Source organism: Taeniopygia guttata, chromosome 10 (genome assembly GCF_048771995.1).
Source record: "Taeniopygia guttata chromosome 10, bTaeGut7.mat, whole genome shotgun sequence".
NCBI lineage: Eukaryota > Metazoa > Chordata > Aves > Passeriformes > Estrildidae > Taeniopygia > Taeniopygia guttata.
This window is the reverse complement of record NC_133035.1, coordinates 11,106,947-11,122,589: the sequence shown is the minus strand read 5'-3', so window position 1 is coordinate 11,122,589 and position 15,643 is coordinate 11,106,947. Positions and strand designations below refer to the sequence as shown.

The 15,643-nt window shown below is 39.0% G+C and overlaps 1 protein-coding gene across 6 annotated transcripts in view; it reads right to left on the bottom strand.

Annotated features, from left to right (window-relative positions):
* The window catches only part of PDE8A (phosphodiesterase 8A), a 142,072-nt gene that overhangs the window by 23,028 nt on the left and 103,401 nt on the right, over positions 1 to 15,643 (bottom strand). For 5 of the 6 annotated variants that reach the window (XM_072934060.1, XM_072934061.1, XM_032750307.3 and 2 more), the window contains exons 2-8: positions 9,050 to 9,106; positions 6,394 to 6,584; positions 5,194 to 5,250; positions 3,693 to 3,750; positions 2,204 to 2,292; positions 1,897 to 1,975; positions 172 to 309 (exon numbers count right to left, since the gene is read on the bottom strand). In XM_072934060.1, the coding sequence (XP_072790161.1) occupies positions 172 to 309; positions 1,897 to 1,975; positions 2,204 to 2,292; positions 3,693 to 3,750; positions 5,194 to 5,250; positions 6,394 to 6,584; positions 9,050 to 9,106 (669 nt within the window). The remainder of the gene's footprint in view (positions 1 to 171; positions 310 to 1,896; positions 1,976 to 2,203; positions 2,293 to 3,692; positions 3,751 to 5,193; positions 5,251 to 6,393; positions 6,585 to 9,049; positions 9,107 to 15,643) is intronic. The other variant, XM_072934059.1, reaches the window with a different exon arrangement.

Here is a 15,643-nt window from a genome sequence, read left to right as displayed (position 1 = left end):
CCAAGCAAGAAAAGAGAAAGAAGCCCTTAAAAATGAAAAATTGTTTACTTCCTGTACTTTTAAGCTGCAAATGCTATGTGTCTATGAAGCTGCAAGTCACAATGTGTTTCACTGCTGAACTACAATAACTTTTACAGGTAGCAAATAAAATGATACAATGCTGTTACTCACCTTTCCTATCTTTATGCAGGAATTAATAGTATCTAGGAAATCAGCTTTTTTTTCATTTATAGGCACTTCTGTTAATTCCTTTTCTATTAGTTCACCTATTTGATAGCCCATCATTGTTTCAAAAGCAGGATTGACGTACTGTGAGATAAAAAAAACAAACAAATACCCATTCAACAGCATACTTAAAGCACAAGAGAATCCCTTGTTTTGCTTGCTTAACCAGGAGATCTCTTTCCCAGCCTGAAATAAATGTCTGCATGCACTATTCCTGAGAGAGATGCTCACATTTTTTTCTTTGTGAAGCAAACCAGGAATTTCCATGCTAGAATAGCTGTGCAGAGTGTGTTCATGTCAGCAAAGAGAGGGAAATTATACAAACATCTGAGTATCACATATCCACAGAGTTTAGACAGACAACATAAATTCCTGAAAAACTGGCTCTGTCAGTACCCAAACTCACCTCAGTGTTCCTAAAATCACAAATACCACAGGAATATTATCCATATCTACTGGCAAATTCATAATCTTATTCTGTGAAAGGGCCAACCACCACTATCCCCATGTCCAGGCAAAGTCCAGCCAAGCAGAGTGGAAGCAGTGGGATTTAGTAAAGCAGGCTGCTCCCTGAAGTGAATGTTGCATTTCAGTGCAGTTTTTGGCCCTTGCCCAATAAAGCTCAAGACTGGTACCAAGAGCCCACCCCTTCATGGCCTCTCACTGCTGAGTTACCAGCACAGTCCTGGCAAAGCAGCATCTGAGTGACTTCACAACTTCCAATGTTTTCACAGGAGAGAAAGGAAAAGGTGCCACTCTTTAATGGTTCTCCACTAAAAGCTCCCTCCCAAAGGAACCCTTCCTCCCCTTCCCTGTGCAAAAAGCTGTGCCTGCTGGAGCTCCAGGACTCCTGCAAATGTCACTTCTCTCACACTTTGGGGCTGTCAGCACAGGGACAAAGTTTGGTCTGAAAAAAGTGTATTTAAAACAACTTCAGGATGTGTTCTGTTATGTTTGTAAAAGAGATAAAGAAGGCACATCCTTCAATGAAGTTGCCATTGTCAAGATTTGGCTCAAGAAAATACAATTTGTATGCATGTTATAATTCCCAGAGGCTTAGACTCAAGCACTTTACTGATAATAAAATCAGTCATCACTGCTTCACAGCTAGGGATGGAACTAACTCCTTTAAAAAGATGATGGTTTTCAGAACTGCAAAACTAAGCACAATTTCTTTTCCCTGTTTTAAATAAATTTTCAAGAGAGGATTGCATTCAAAAACAGTTGGGCCAAAAATTCTGATACGTCAAACAGTATCAGATTTTAGAAAAAGAAAGTACAATTATTTTAATAGAACATCCATTAGATTTTAAACAGCATCAAATAAACATAAAATATTTTTGGAAAAGAATGCACATAAGCCAGTGGCTGCATTCATTCTTGATATAGAGAATGAACGAATGAATGAATAATAGAGATAAGAAATCAATACAAAAATATAGAAACAAGAGAGTAAATCCTTATTTATTCAGAAACAACAATCTCCCTTAGAATTTATTTGATTTATGCCAGACACTTTAAATTGAGAAAATTCTATTTGACAGCTAAACTCACTTCAATCTTTTAGAACCATTAAGTTAAATTAGATTCTTGTGCTGTAAGAAAGAGTAAGTGTAATCATAGAAGAAATAAAACACAGAGGAATTTTCTATACTTATGGCTGGAACAAACCTGTATTACATGGTCTTCACTTGTGATCTCAATGGCTTCTTGACTTTTCTCTAATGCTGTAAATAATGAATTACATGCCCTGGAGAAAAAAGAAAAAGGCATCAAAAAAATTTTATCCACTTAATTCTTCTTATATATGATAATAAAGTATTACAACTCCATACTGAATAATGTTGTAGTCTAACAAATAATGTATTTTCTTCAGGTAACTGATATTCTATAATTAACTATTGCAGATTAAAATAAATACTTTATTAAAGATCTGGCAAAATGGAAAATTCTCTATTGATGCTTTAGGTAAAATTACCTTAGTTTGAATTGTGCCTGCACCTGTCCAAATTCCAGCTGAATCAACTCATTGTAACAGGCCATTCTACTAGAATTTTCTACATATCTCTGCAAATAAAAGGTTAGAAATATTTCATTAATACACATTCCTGTCTGCAAGGATTTGAAGCTCTGATTTCTTTTCCTTGCTAAAGAACCAGAAAAGGAGTAGACATGCCAAAAAGGAACATGCTGGGATATGAGCAATGAGAGAAGATAATTTTTTGGTACCAGCAAACCTTTTCAAGTTACTACATTTTGAATGGGTGATAGATTCTCATGGCAATGAAGTTCAACTAACCTGTTTATTCTCTGTGATTGTCAGTACGATCAATGTATTTCAAAAAAATCTACTTTTAGTTTTCATGCTACTTATTTAAAATAGCAGTGAAAAAAAGTTTTGGTCTCAAGTAGTTAAAATTTGAAATTATTATGAGTTTCCAATTGCTAATATCCCAAATTTTCTATATAGATGAAAACAACATTTCCTGTGAAATATACTTTTATTGACCTTGGGATTTTTATAGCAATGATCTCAGTATCTTTCACTTTTTAAAAACCATTTCTTATTTACCAAGTGTGAGCCTGAATGTTAAATCTTTGTTCACACTAAACTTCCCCAGACACACATATTTTGGGCAGGAGGATTGATTATCACAGGTAAACCACCACAATCAAAGCTCCTAAACAAAATTTTCTATGCTCTGCCATTAGCCCCATCTCCAAGGCTCTGATCCATAAATAATTCAGAATCTGTGTTGAATTACTTATGTGCCCTCTGGAATGACTCTGTTCATACAAATGCCATTATCTTCAGGCTGTAGCATTTCCTGGATCAGGACCACAATCGAAATAAGCAGATGGGTGCAAATGGAATGTGATGGAACAGCAAAAATCTGGTGAGCATGCAACCAAATATTTGGAATTGTGCTGTAAATCAGGCCCAGCCTTGTTCTACTGTCAGCTGAAGGCAGTAAGGTACCCACTTAACTGATGCACTAATTAGCACCTTTTCTGCTCAGCTGGAACAGTTGCCAAGGAACAGATTTAATGCAATACTTCTCAGGTGCCTCCAAACAATAGCTAATAGCCCTTGACAGTGCGTGAAGCCTGCTTACAATGGGAATTGGCATTTGATAGAAGACATTTCCCACAGCACATTCTGTTGATCATTGCAAGCTGCTCTCTGACTCTGCCACTAATCAATTTGTCAATGTCAACTTTTCAAGGAAAGGATCATGTATTTAATCTGAAATAAATGTAGGAAGTAGAGAAGTCTCAGTCCAACTTCTTACATCCCCAAGAGTGTCATGTCAACATTCAGAATTGGGACAAAGAATGAGCAGCATGAAAAAGATCTACAAGGTTGGATCACTGACACAAATGGTGACTGACAGCCAAACTTCTGGAGAGCTTCTTGCATGACAATTTTGAAATGTCAGAGCAAGGCAGCCAAGTATAGCACATACCCTTGTGAAGCCAGCAGAGATCAAGGGCAATACTGATGACTCCTCACGATCACTGTGCCTTTGAAACAAGGAGGATAAATCAGAGATGTGGTAATTAACTCACCCAGACCAAATTTCACAATCTCTTCATCTACCTGTACCCCAGATGTCACACTGAGGCTAATACTTCTAGATCCTTACAGGATATAGGACTAAAACATACTTTATGTATTTTTTCTAAGCTTTCATCTTTGGCATGGATATTTTATTTTCCTTCATGCATGTAATGAGCTGCTTACATCAAAAAAACAAAACTCTAATGCTTCAAGGAAACCAATTAATGAGCTAGATCACTGGACTTTTTCTGCACTGGATCCTTGTTGTTTATGCTGGCATTAGTCAGGAATGCACCTGAAAGTCTGCACAGCCAAAGTTTTAAGAAACCACTTGTTATCTGAATGTACCAAATCTTAGACAGGCAACTCAAGGTGCCTGAATGAAAACAGATTTTCTAGTGCTGCCTACCCACAGCCTTCTAGTAAGTCACATTTGGGACACATGTCCAAATGAAGTAGCTGAATAATCTGGCTATACTAACTGTTAAAAGACCCTTCAACATACATGAATGTAAGGCTGAAATCAGGAAGAAAGTTATATATTATATATGCATACATATGTGCATTATATGAAGTGTCTGTCAATAAGCAGATTGAAGCTGGTCATGTTTAGCAAGATGGCACAATATCTTTTATTTATGCAGGAAGTTTTGGATCTTGAAATGTTTAATCAGGGTAATTTTTTTTTTTTTTTTGGTAGAGATAGTAGTGTATTTTTAATGGGAAATTTCAACACCTCAGAATTGGTTTTCAAAATTAATGTGTTCTGAGAAATGGCCGTTCGCAAATTATACTTGGAGGAAATTATCTTCCAGTTATTTAATTTCATTAAATACACAGAATTTATTTATTTTTTTACTTTTACATTATTTTATAAGTAATTTTTTCAAAAGAGGGGGGAAAGAAATAGCATATGTAGTACTTTACTGAGATGTCATAATCTCTTTTGCTTTTAAAACTGCTGTGGTCAGATGATACTCTGTACTGATCAAATTGTTCTATATTGCTTTTCATACTCAGCAGATCTCTGGTTTTCGCTGAGATTAATCATATTGAAAGGCAGATTAAGAAAGGTTCAGAACAGAGATCTGAAAGACAGTTTTGTACAAGATGTTGCAGAAGTTGTTTGAAACATACTCTGAAAGCCTGCAGTGATGGCAGGGGAGTGCGAGGAGGAGCCCAAAACAAAACTCAAAGCGAGATTCTTGAGTAAAAACCCCAGAAATTAAAAAAAACAAATTCTGTCTCAATCCTATGGTCAAGTATAGTAAAAACTTTGGTACAGCACATTATTATTAGCACAGTAGTAATTCAGGTTTTCTTATGTTAATGTTTTTCAGGTTAACTTTACAGTGGTAAGATTCACAGTTTTGATCACAGGTGAAAGGAAAGATATGAGTATTTACCTTTGTACTACACAAATAATGACTGTATTTTCTGAGGCTTTTGTTGTTCTGATAGACCTTTAAATAAAAAGCAAAGCATTTAAATACTTTTTAAGTTCACATTTCAGAAAACATGACTTTACAGAAACTTCAGACAGCACTTTTCTTAAAATATCTCTTTTAAACCATTTAACAACAAAACAAAAGTCAAATCCTGAGCCTGCTGCTAAGAAAGAATAAATGATATCTGAGACTCCACATAGATTAATCTACAACTCAAGTACTCTAAGTGGGGGAATAGCAAAAAATATCCTCTCCGAAACAGCATATAATGGACTTGTTTGAAGGGCTTGGCTCACTCATTTAAGGTGCATTTTACTGAATTCTGGGACAGATTGGTAAAAATGGAACATGGGGAACAGCACTGCTACCTAGTATTGGCCTGACAAAGATCTTATCTACTTGCCTCAGCTCAGCAAGAAGAGCCTTTTCCCCAGCACAGCCCCCAGGGCACACCCTGGCACCCCTCCCCAGCCTCGCTCAGTCTGGACACGTTCCCAAGGGCAATCGCACTGCCAAGGCTCTGGAGCAGGGCACTGCTGCCTGTCCAGGCTCTGTGGAGAGACTCACAAAGGCAAAGCCTTTCCTCCTTTTCTCATACTTTACAGCAGTTTCTAAAATTACTTTTGGAATCTGTGTGCAATTTTGCTCTTCATAATGCATTTTCAAATGTTGCAGATATGGAAACCTGCACACCAAACATTGCCTGTTAGCACTGGGAGCTCTTCAACAGGAAGGGACATTACAAAAAAATTTGAACATTAATGAAGGGAATGAATTAATAAAGGTGCTTGGTGGCACATGCTATCTCTGCAGTTGACTTAGTGTGAAAACAAGGAACCAGGTATTTGAAAAAAAAACCACCAAACAACAAAAGAAAACCAAAAAAATACCCAAGAGTTCACCATGGCAACAAAGTTGCACACTGTGGCTCCAAGCCAGATGGAGCTTCAGAGCCCCTAGGACACAACCAAAAATGCTGCTGCTATCAGATATAAAGCACTGAAGTAACAGTATTTGATACTGCCACTGCACACCTGTCTAAAACCAAAAAAATCAATACTCTATGGAGTTGATAAAAATGTCATTATAAAAGCAAAAACACTTTGATGCTGTGTTCACTATATTGTTAAGCATTAATTACACTGAAATGGTGCTTACCTGCATAATGCTTCTGCATCAAAGTATCTGGAATGTCTATGGTCAATGATGATAATGTCATGGTGCTTATCTAGAAAACATTCTAGTGCAGACTGAGGTGTCCTGGCAAGATTACACCGAAATCCAGCCTTGTCACACGCCCAGCGGAACCCGTTACTCTGCTCGTCCTCCTCAGCAAACACTAAAAGTACCTGAGGTGGAGACAGGCAGTGGGTCATCACAAACAAACCTTACAGCAGATACTGTGACTTTGCCCTGTTCTTAACATGTTTTTTAAAGCCACTTCTGAGGCTTAATCTGATGTTTTTGAGAGAATTGCTTTCTACAGATCACTGGGTTTTTTTGTATTTGTCTGTACACAGAGGTGTTTCAAGTGGGTGAAACAGTCTGCCAGAGCCATGGCATATCCACATGGGAAGAACAAGTTTTGGAACTGTCTCTATTGTCATTATCTACAGAGAGAGCTTAGGCAATCAGCTGAGACAAGATGCCTGTGTTTCAGAGAGTGCACATGAACCAACAGTGAGTCCACTTCTCTGAAACCATCTCACATGCAGCTTTTTTTCTTGGGGTTTATTTTTCTTGCCAGGATCATACTCCAGAAAAGGGGAAAAAATATAAAAACCCCAACAACAACCAAAAAAACCCCCCATAGTTCATCTCATATGAATCAGTATTTAATGCAGCTTCAATGGCATGACAAAAAGTCTGCTTTTCTTTCCATCTCATCCTAATTCCCCATGACAAAAAGTCTGCTTTTCTTTCCATCTCATCCTAATTCCCCAAAGTACTGGATGCTGCCCACTCTGTGGGATTTCTGGAAATTCTGGACAGGCTGGTCAAAAGGAACTCATGGCAGACTGAACTCATAAGCAGAACCACTGTATATGAAGTACGTCCCCGTGTGACTCCTACACAAAGCCTGCCATGGGATTTATATGACAGAAGGAGATTATCATAGCTGAAATCCAGAACTGGAGGTCAGACCTGTGAGCCACTATTTGTTCTGTCCTAACTTGCCTTGTAATTGTCAGTAACTAATCTCTCTAAGTCTTTTTAAAATCAACACAATGCCTATAGACTAAAAGTATGATAAGGCCCAATTCCTTTAAAATGTATTTCCTGTTCTAGGATTTAATACAGCAAAGAAGATGAACAAAGTCTGCTAAGGGAGACTCACTGATGTGATTGTGCTTTGCATCAGGATAATGTCTGCAGAAGAAAACTTCTCTTGCCTGAAAGAATACAGCATGGCAGACTAGATCTGTGTTGATTTTGGGGATGGCTCAGCACACGCAGCCTTTTGGGAGAGATGGGTAACTAAGCCAGCATTTGGTCTATTATCCCAAGACACCAATCTTTCAGCAGCTGAATCAAACCACACTCAGAAATGTTTTGGTCAGGCAAAGTGAAGCATGTTTAACTCACATCACATCCCATTGCTGTTTATCTTCTGTGTGATTTTAGGAACTCCAGTGCTGTTGCACTTTGGACCAGGCTGGTGAAATGTCTACCAGTAAATCTTAACATTTCCATGTACTGCATATTTTTGTAAGAATGAAGGATTTTGCACACATTCAGTTCAGGTTCCTTTTACAGCAACCTGCAAAACTGTTTGCAAAAAACATGTAATAGTTCGGGCTCTATTTAGTGAAGTTAATCTATAACACTCCTTGAGAGAGGAAGAATGGGTTTCAACAATAGAACAGAAAGTCAGGAGATGTGAGTTGTATGATTGACTCCGGCAAGAATGTGATGTTGCCTACCTTCTCCTTCCCTCATACCTGCCAGCTATTTTACCAGGATAAATCAGGTGCATTTCAGAGTGGTCTACGACTGGGCAAAAGTGATACAATCATTACGAACAATACAGGTGGCAGAAATACTCAAGGACTATTCTGATTTTGGGGAACAGCCGGATGAGGATGTCCTAAGATCTGAATTTTTATGATATTACTGTTCTGACAATGGCTCAAGAAGAAGATGTTAAACTGCAGTTCTTAAGAAAGCCATTTTCAAATTATTAGGTCCACATTGCCTCTACTGAGGAGTTTTGCAATTACTGACAGAGGAACATCTTGGATGATTAATGGCTCAGTATGCCTTGGGTTATGGGAGAATTTCCAAAGGAAGTCCAAAGGAGTCATAGAGCTCTAAACCTCATGTCCATCCCAGGCAACGTAAGGGGACAAATGGCATAAACCATTTATTAATAAAGGGATAAAAGAGGATTAATTAGTGTCAATCAGTAATGAATAATAAAAAAATATATTTTGCAAAGCTCACTTCATATATTTTGTAATGATATTGCAAGTTTGGTTAGCTTGTTATCAGTTTGATGAGATTTTGATGAAGAATTTTACTACCAGTAAAATACAAAATGAGGCACAAACTAAATTGATTACAAGGTAACTGATAGCAGAAAAAATAGATAGCTCTACTTTTATAAGCTGAGAGATGGTTGGAGAAAACAGGCAGGATTTTTAGGCTATCACATAGAGAAAATGTCATGATAAAAACCTGTTATGTGCATATTATCTCTTGAGCAAAATTCTCTGTGAAGATCTCTATACTCCAAAAAATTCCAGTCATCAATTTTAAGCTAACATCTGTGATATTTTAGAAATCAAGACTTCCATTTGAACTGCTGTGTTACCTGAAGTTGATCTTGATGAAGTCTCATAGGGCCAAACTGCACATCTGTTACTGGTGCCTAGAAAAAATAAGAAGGGAATTTACTAATGAATAATACCTAAGGAAGAAGAAAACTTATCTCTGTTATCTACCATTGTCTGGGAGATATATTGCCATCATTTTGAGGCTGCATCTTCATGAGGATCTTATTCTGGTTTTGTAAATTTATATGCTAAGCTGCATTAACAGAAATAACAAGCTAGTCTTCAAGTCTTTTTTTATTGTTATTTTAAATGTAACAGATTAGTAATGAAAATCTGGGAGACAGATTGTTATTTTTCTGTATCCTCTGTATCACTCCAGCTGTTCTGCAAAACATGGAAGTGTTTAAAAACTGCTTATTTTTAAGTCCAAAAAAGCATTAAAGCCCCAGGAGAAATGCAAAAATACATAATTCTTCTCTTAGAATTTCAAATGCAACAGGTGCCCAAATTTCACAGAAACACACTGATTTCATTTCTCAAGAGCATTTTGCTGTCCACCCAACCCCTCCAGGGAAGGCTCCAGAACTCAGGAATGTGTTGGGATGAAGCATGCATCCAGCATGCAGCTTTGTTTGAAAAACCCTTCAAAAACGCTGTCATACACCATGTTTTTGACATGTCAGTGACTCCCACGCTCAGGTACCACAGCTCAGGCTGCAGGAAGTTTGTCGCCACCCAAATCAGGGCGGGGGATTAAAAGGGGAGCGCGACGACCCAGATTGGGCACAGGGCAGCGCGGCACGGCAGCTCTGCAGGCAGGGCTAAGGGCTTCCTCCTGCTAGTGGGGCTTTTAGTTTGATGTTTGTTGTGACTTGGTTGGTTGTTTTTGGGTTTTTTTGGTTAGTAATGGTTTTTGCATGATCAAAAGCCGCATTTAATACAAGTATATGTGGCCAAACAGAACCCTCCAGAAAGGAAGTGTGTGTCCAGACCCCTTCCTGAGCAGAGTGTTTGAGATTATCAGCGGTACCAGGGCATTCCAGAAGAAGCCTGCCTGCAGTGTGAACAGGTGAACCATCTCCTTTCGCTGGTGGTTGAACTTAGGAAGGAAGTAGAAAGACTAAGAAATATTAGGGAAAGTGAAAGGGAAATAGATTGGTGGAGTCTATCCCAGCCTGGTTGGAATGGGAAATAGACTGGTGGAGCCTGGATGGGCAATGTTTTGAAAGAATTTAGGAATGAAAAGAGGATGTATCATCTTTGGAAGGAGGGTCAGGTCTCACAGGATGTATTTAAAGGGGTTGCCAGGGCATGTAGGAAAAAAAGTAGGATCAGTTCAAACCTCATTTGGCAACTTTTGTAAAGGATAATAAAAAATGTTTTTACAAATATATTAATGGAAAAGGAAGGTTAAGACCAACCTTTGTTCTCTACTGGATGCAGGAGGGAACTCAGCACCTGCAGGTGAGGAGAAGGCAGAAGTGCTTAACGCCTTCTTTGCCTCAGTCTTTAGTGGGAAGACAGCTTGTCCTCAGGACAACTGTCCTCCTGGATTGTTTTTATAGTCTTTGGACTTGATGATCTTGAAGGTCACTTCCAACCTAGTGATTCTGTGTAACTGAGCCAGGATCCTTCCCCCTCACTTGTCCCTCTGTGGGAAGGAGGGCAATGACCACAAGTGCTGTTTGTCACAACTGCTTCTCTTTTATATCATTAATCAAACTTCAACATGAATAGCTCTTCAGCTGGTATGAGACTACTTCTAAAGGAGTTTAACACAGAAATACAGAGGGACACTCTAATAGGATTACACAGGTTTGGTTCTTTGAGAAGTCCCATCAGGCATGCATCAGCTCTTTCAATGTATTTAAATATTTTTTACCTCTTGTCCCTGAAATAAAAGCTAAAAAGCAGGAATAACAGTGTTCACCATTCAAGATAGGAAACAAAGTCCAACCATTGGTCCTTGGAGTCACACAGACTCTTCAAAAGTAACTGGAGTTAAGAAATCAGAAGAAAATAATCTTTGGCAATGCAGCAAACCTAATATATCTCTGAACTGAAACATTAAAAGAAAAGGGCTGTTGAGCACAAAGGTGGCATTTTTACATTGTTCTTTTTCAAAATTAAAACCTACTTGAAGATCAGATTTATTGCTTTGTAACCTGTAATTTTTCAGCAAGTAGTTAAAAAGAATCATCAGCACATCCCACAGAAAAATCTTTTAGAACTGCATGCCCCACTCTTTCTATAACCTTAATGCTTCAGTGCTCAGCCCTAAGAGTATGTAATTTGTGATTTTATTTATTTATCAACTTGGAAGTCATCACTGCAACATTAAATAAGCAACAAACATAAGTCAAGGAGAAATGGCAACACAGTGCCTACAAAAGCATTCCAGGATCTAGTGTTTGCCTGTCTTGCTTAAGGGGGCCTTTAAGAGTTGATGTTAAAATGACAAGGAGGGGTTTCAGATTTATTCAGTCATTGTGGTCAGATGGGCTTAGTTTCAATACACTCCAGTCATTTCTTTTTTCTGATCTTGAGACCAAAAATCTCTCTTTAGTTGGAAAACTCAAGCTGCTTTACTCTCCCCTGTGGTACATCATCCAATTATTCAAAATCTGCACTACAAAACAGCAAAGAGTTTTGCTGACAACACTCATAACGGGAGAATCCTGTTTGCACCACTGTTACTGGTCTTGCAGCACTAACAGTAGTAACTATTCATCCTGAATCAGTAAGATCAGCAGAAGTGCCTGAAGGACATGGAGAAAGCATGTCACTTGAGGTAAAGATACCTAAAAGATACCTTTTTACAGTTACTTCTCTGTCCAGAACTGTACTTCAAATCAAACCTTGGACTTTTTGTACACTCTACCTGCCAGAATAAAACAGTGAGTGTTCCGTGTCACCGGGCAATGGCCTGAGCTGGAAGGTTCAGATCCAGAGCTGAGCCTCACTGGCATCTGGGGGGATGCAGAACCCCACCTGCCATGGCAGTGAACCCTTGGATTATCAGTCCCAGCCCAAGGGGAATTTTAAATTAGATAAATACAGTATTGCCAGTTACTGCTTTTCATATGCTCCTTTCTTTCAAGAAATTTGTGAATGAATAGTCATTGAAATATTTAAAGGACTCAGAAAAACACTTTTCTGCCAGAAATCTGTGGCTATTGCTGCAATGAAAATACCTGTCTATGCACTATTTATGCCTAAGTCACAAGAAGTGACCAGATGAGATAACCTGTCTTGTTACACATTAACTTGCTGTCCTGAGTAGAATCAAAGTCTTGGTCTGCATCTCAGCTGGAAAATTTTGGTGAACTCCAGTTAATTCTTAATCCTCTTGAAATCTACTCAAATAACTTGATTAATCATTTAAACTTTCTGTGCTGCAGGTAGCACTGAGAACTAACATGCCGATTAAGTATTGTGTCAAAAATCAAGGCTTCAGCAAGGATTAGCAGAAACTCTCAACTATTGCTGAACTAAATGAGCTTTTAAAATACCTCTGATGCTGCAAACTTATAACAAAACCAAATGCAGCGTCATGCGTGTAGTAACTGCACAAGCACATCTTTATTCACTTACACCTACTTCTACTTCTTCCTTGTAATTTCTTTCCTAGTTGAAGAGCTCAAGTACATTTTCAGATTGGCAGACAAGACTTAGACATGTGACAGCCTTCCAGGCAGGCACAGATTGGGAAGAGTGTCTGAGAAGACAGAGGTAGAACTGGTTGTGGGTTCCTGGAATTGACTGTGATAGAGCTGGGTCTGCTGCCAAAGAGCTGCTGACGCAAAGTCCCTCAGTGCAGCGACTGTGACTGCGGCTCCTCAAAGGCACGCACAGCAACTGCAGCCATTTTACGTTCTCAGACCCCTGAACTACTGCTGGTAGCACTTATTTCCCCCCAAATTTGCCTTTCCTATTTGAACACTGTATTTTTTGTCCTGTGGAACCAGCCCTGCCTCTGGCACAAAGTGGGATTCATCCCAAGGCAATAGCATAAAGCTGTAAGGGATTGACAGATGTCAACAGGGAAGGTCATCCACTGACTGCTGTGAGCAGCTCAACACTCACCAGAAATTAGCTGTGTTGTAGCAGCTGCATTGCAAACATTGAAATTGCTGATAGAAATAGTCCATGTTTCCAATCCCTGAGAAAAGTGAATGTTGGCTAAACAAAAACAAGTGAAATAAGCTTTAAAAACACAGACCTACACAACTGTGACTGATCAGATTAAAGTACAACAAAGTCAGTGTTGACCCGACGTAACCTGATAAAGTACTTCTGTCTGTAAGTCATTCTTCATATTTTACCAGAACAAAATCTACAGGAATAGTCTGTTCATCACTGCTGGATTGTTTTTATTTTCTTCCTACTGCTAGAAAAACTTCAGATGCACTTGTTCAATGAATAAATGCAGAAAGGAATAAAGGGTGGACATAAAGCCAGCTTGATTCACATGCTCCCTTTGGTGACAAATTGCCTGACTGGTGACAGGGACAGATCTCTGCAGCCCATGGGTCTCTGATTTGCTAGAAGTGGTGCATCCTGGCATTCTCCAAAATATCTCTCACCATTACCCATTTAAGAAGGGAGAAGACCTAAACCTTTGGGCAGAATTAGCTCCCAAAAAATCCTTTGGCTATTAACTTTCATGCAATACTCCTGCTGTGGAGGTGGAAATTCCTTCTGGAGGCTGATTTTCTTAAAGAGACCTCTTAGCTGAAGTTTTTGTGGGATGTTTTAAAGCAGAACCCTGTGCAGCCCATGGCAATACTAGGCAGAGCAGCTGCTGCAGCACTGCCCACCCATGGGAGGGGCTGCTGGGGAGCTGCTGGTGCCCGGGGGAGCAGGAATGCTCCCCTGACATCTGCAGTGCTCCATCCCTTCCTTTCTGCACAGCAGGAGCTGTGCTGGTGACAGGAGTGACTACTCGGACCATTCCATGCACAGCCTTGGCCTCCTGACAGCACCTGTCCCCAAGGGCAGCTGGCAGCACTTCTGCTCCTGCTGCTCTTCTCGTCTCCCCCAGGTCAGCACTGCTGCTTTTTCCTGCAGCTCACCTGAACAAAGAGGTGCCATGAACTTTTGCTGAATGGTTTGCAGATGGAAGCTGCTGCTGGAGGGCAACATCTGCATTCAAGGGGCAGACAGAATCTCTGACTCGCTGTAATATATGACAAATAACTACAGTGATTAGACACATGACTTCACTGCTGGTCCTAATGGAATACAGCCAGCAAAGTTAATCATTTTCCTCACATCAATGTTTTAAGGTATTATCAAAATTTTTTATCTGATTTTAAAATACATACTTATTTTCTACATGTACTAGGTACATGATATGGATCTGCATGAGTTGACTCATCACAATAAGAATTAGCAGTCTTCATTATCAAGATATGCTGGAAGCCACAGGACTGTTAACATAAACCTAAATTTTGTAATTCTAAGAAAAAACAGAGATTCATTTTACAAAGGAAAAAAATACTTTCTCTTAACCTACCATTTTAGGCGTAGATTTATCACCCCAGAAAACAAAGCCTCAAATGAACTAATAGATTTATACCATCCCCTAAACTTTTATTGATTAAGGTTCTATTTGCTGCAGAAATTTGAATTCTGCATAATAATATACTTTCTCAGAAACCTTAGCCAAATCTTCCTGGATGCTGAAAGCTGGAAAATAAACAACTTCCTACAAACTGGATGACAAGGCACAGGATCTTGTCCAGCCAGGTCATACCAGCGTGGTTCCTCTTTCTCAACAGAGAGAGGCATTGTGACTTGTTGCAGCTCATACTTCTGGGCAAGAAATTCTTCATGTTCGAGATCAAGTTTTCACAATTCACATTTTTCTTTGCTTATCATAACATTCATCACTTTCTGAAGTATATGAACACTAATCTGATCCATGTTCATTTATCTATTTCTTTCTCCAATGAAATGAACCTATGTAGAGGACTTAAGACTCAGCTTCCTATTTCCCATGTGCTTTCTGCTAGGCACTGAACGTCACTGTTCATGTCTTCCTCACACACTTCAACAGCACTCTTTTGTTACCAACTCAGCATCAGTGTGAGTAACATAAAATGCTGTCCAAGCAGATCTTCCTAACAGGCACAGCTGTCCAGAGCATAAAATTAATTTTGTAGTCCACAGACTGAATTCCAACCTGGTTAGCAAATCCAGTGAAATCCAGAGCAATTCAAACACAATGAAAATATACTGGATTTACTTCAGTGTAAATGAAGTGGGAATCTGGCCCTGTGCAGCTCTTTCTTTTCTTGTTTGGAGGCCACAACAGTTTGAATAGAGAATAATAGAGAACAAAGTGTCCAAGGTTTCTGCCTTTGCTCGACAGACTCAAGGACAAAGGTAAACTTGGCCTTCAAAGACCCTATGCTGTACAGAGTCTGTTTATTTGCTGAAATACAAAGACATGAGTTCTGAAAGGTGATTAAAATTTACCAAAACTGTTCTTCAACCTGGATGAAACCAGTTATGCCAGTCCTTGATATTTTTTCCTATTTCTGCTTTGTGAAAGATGCAGACAAATGTCACAGACTCTGAACTCATAATGTAGCATCCTGACTCAGTGCTCTGATAAAATCTCACAT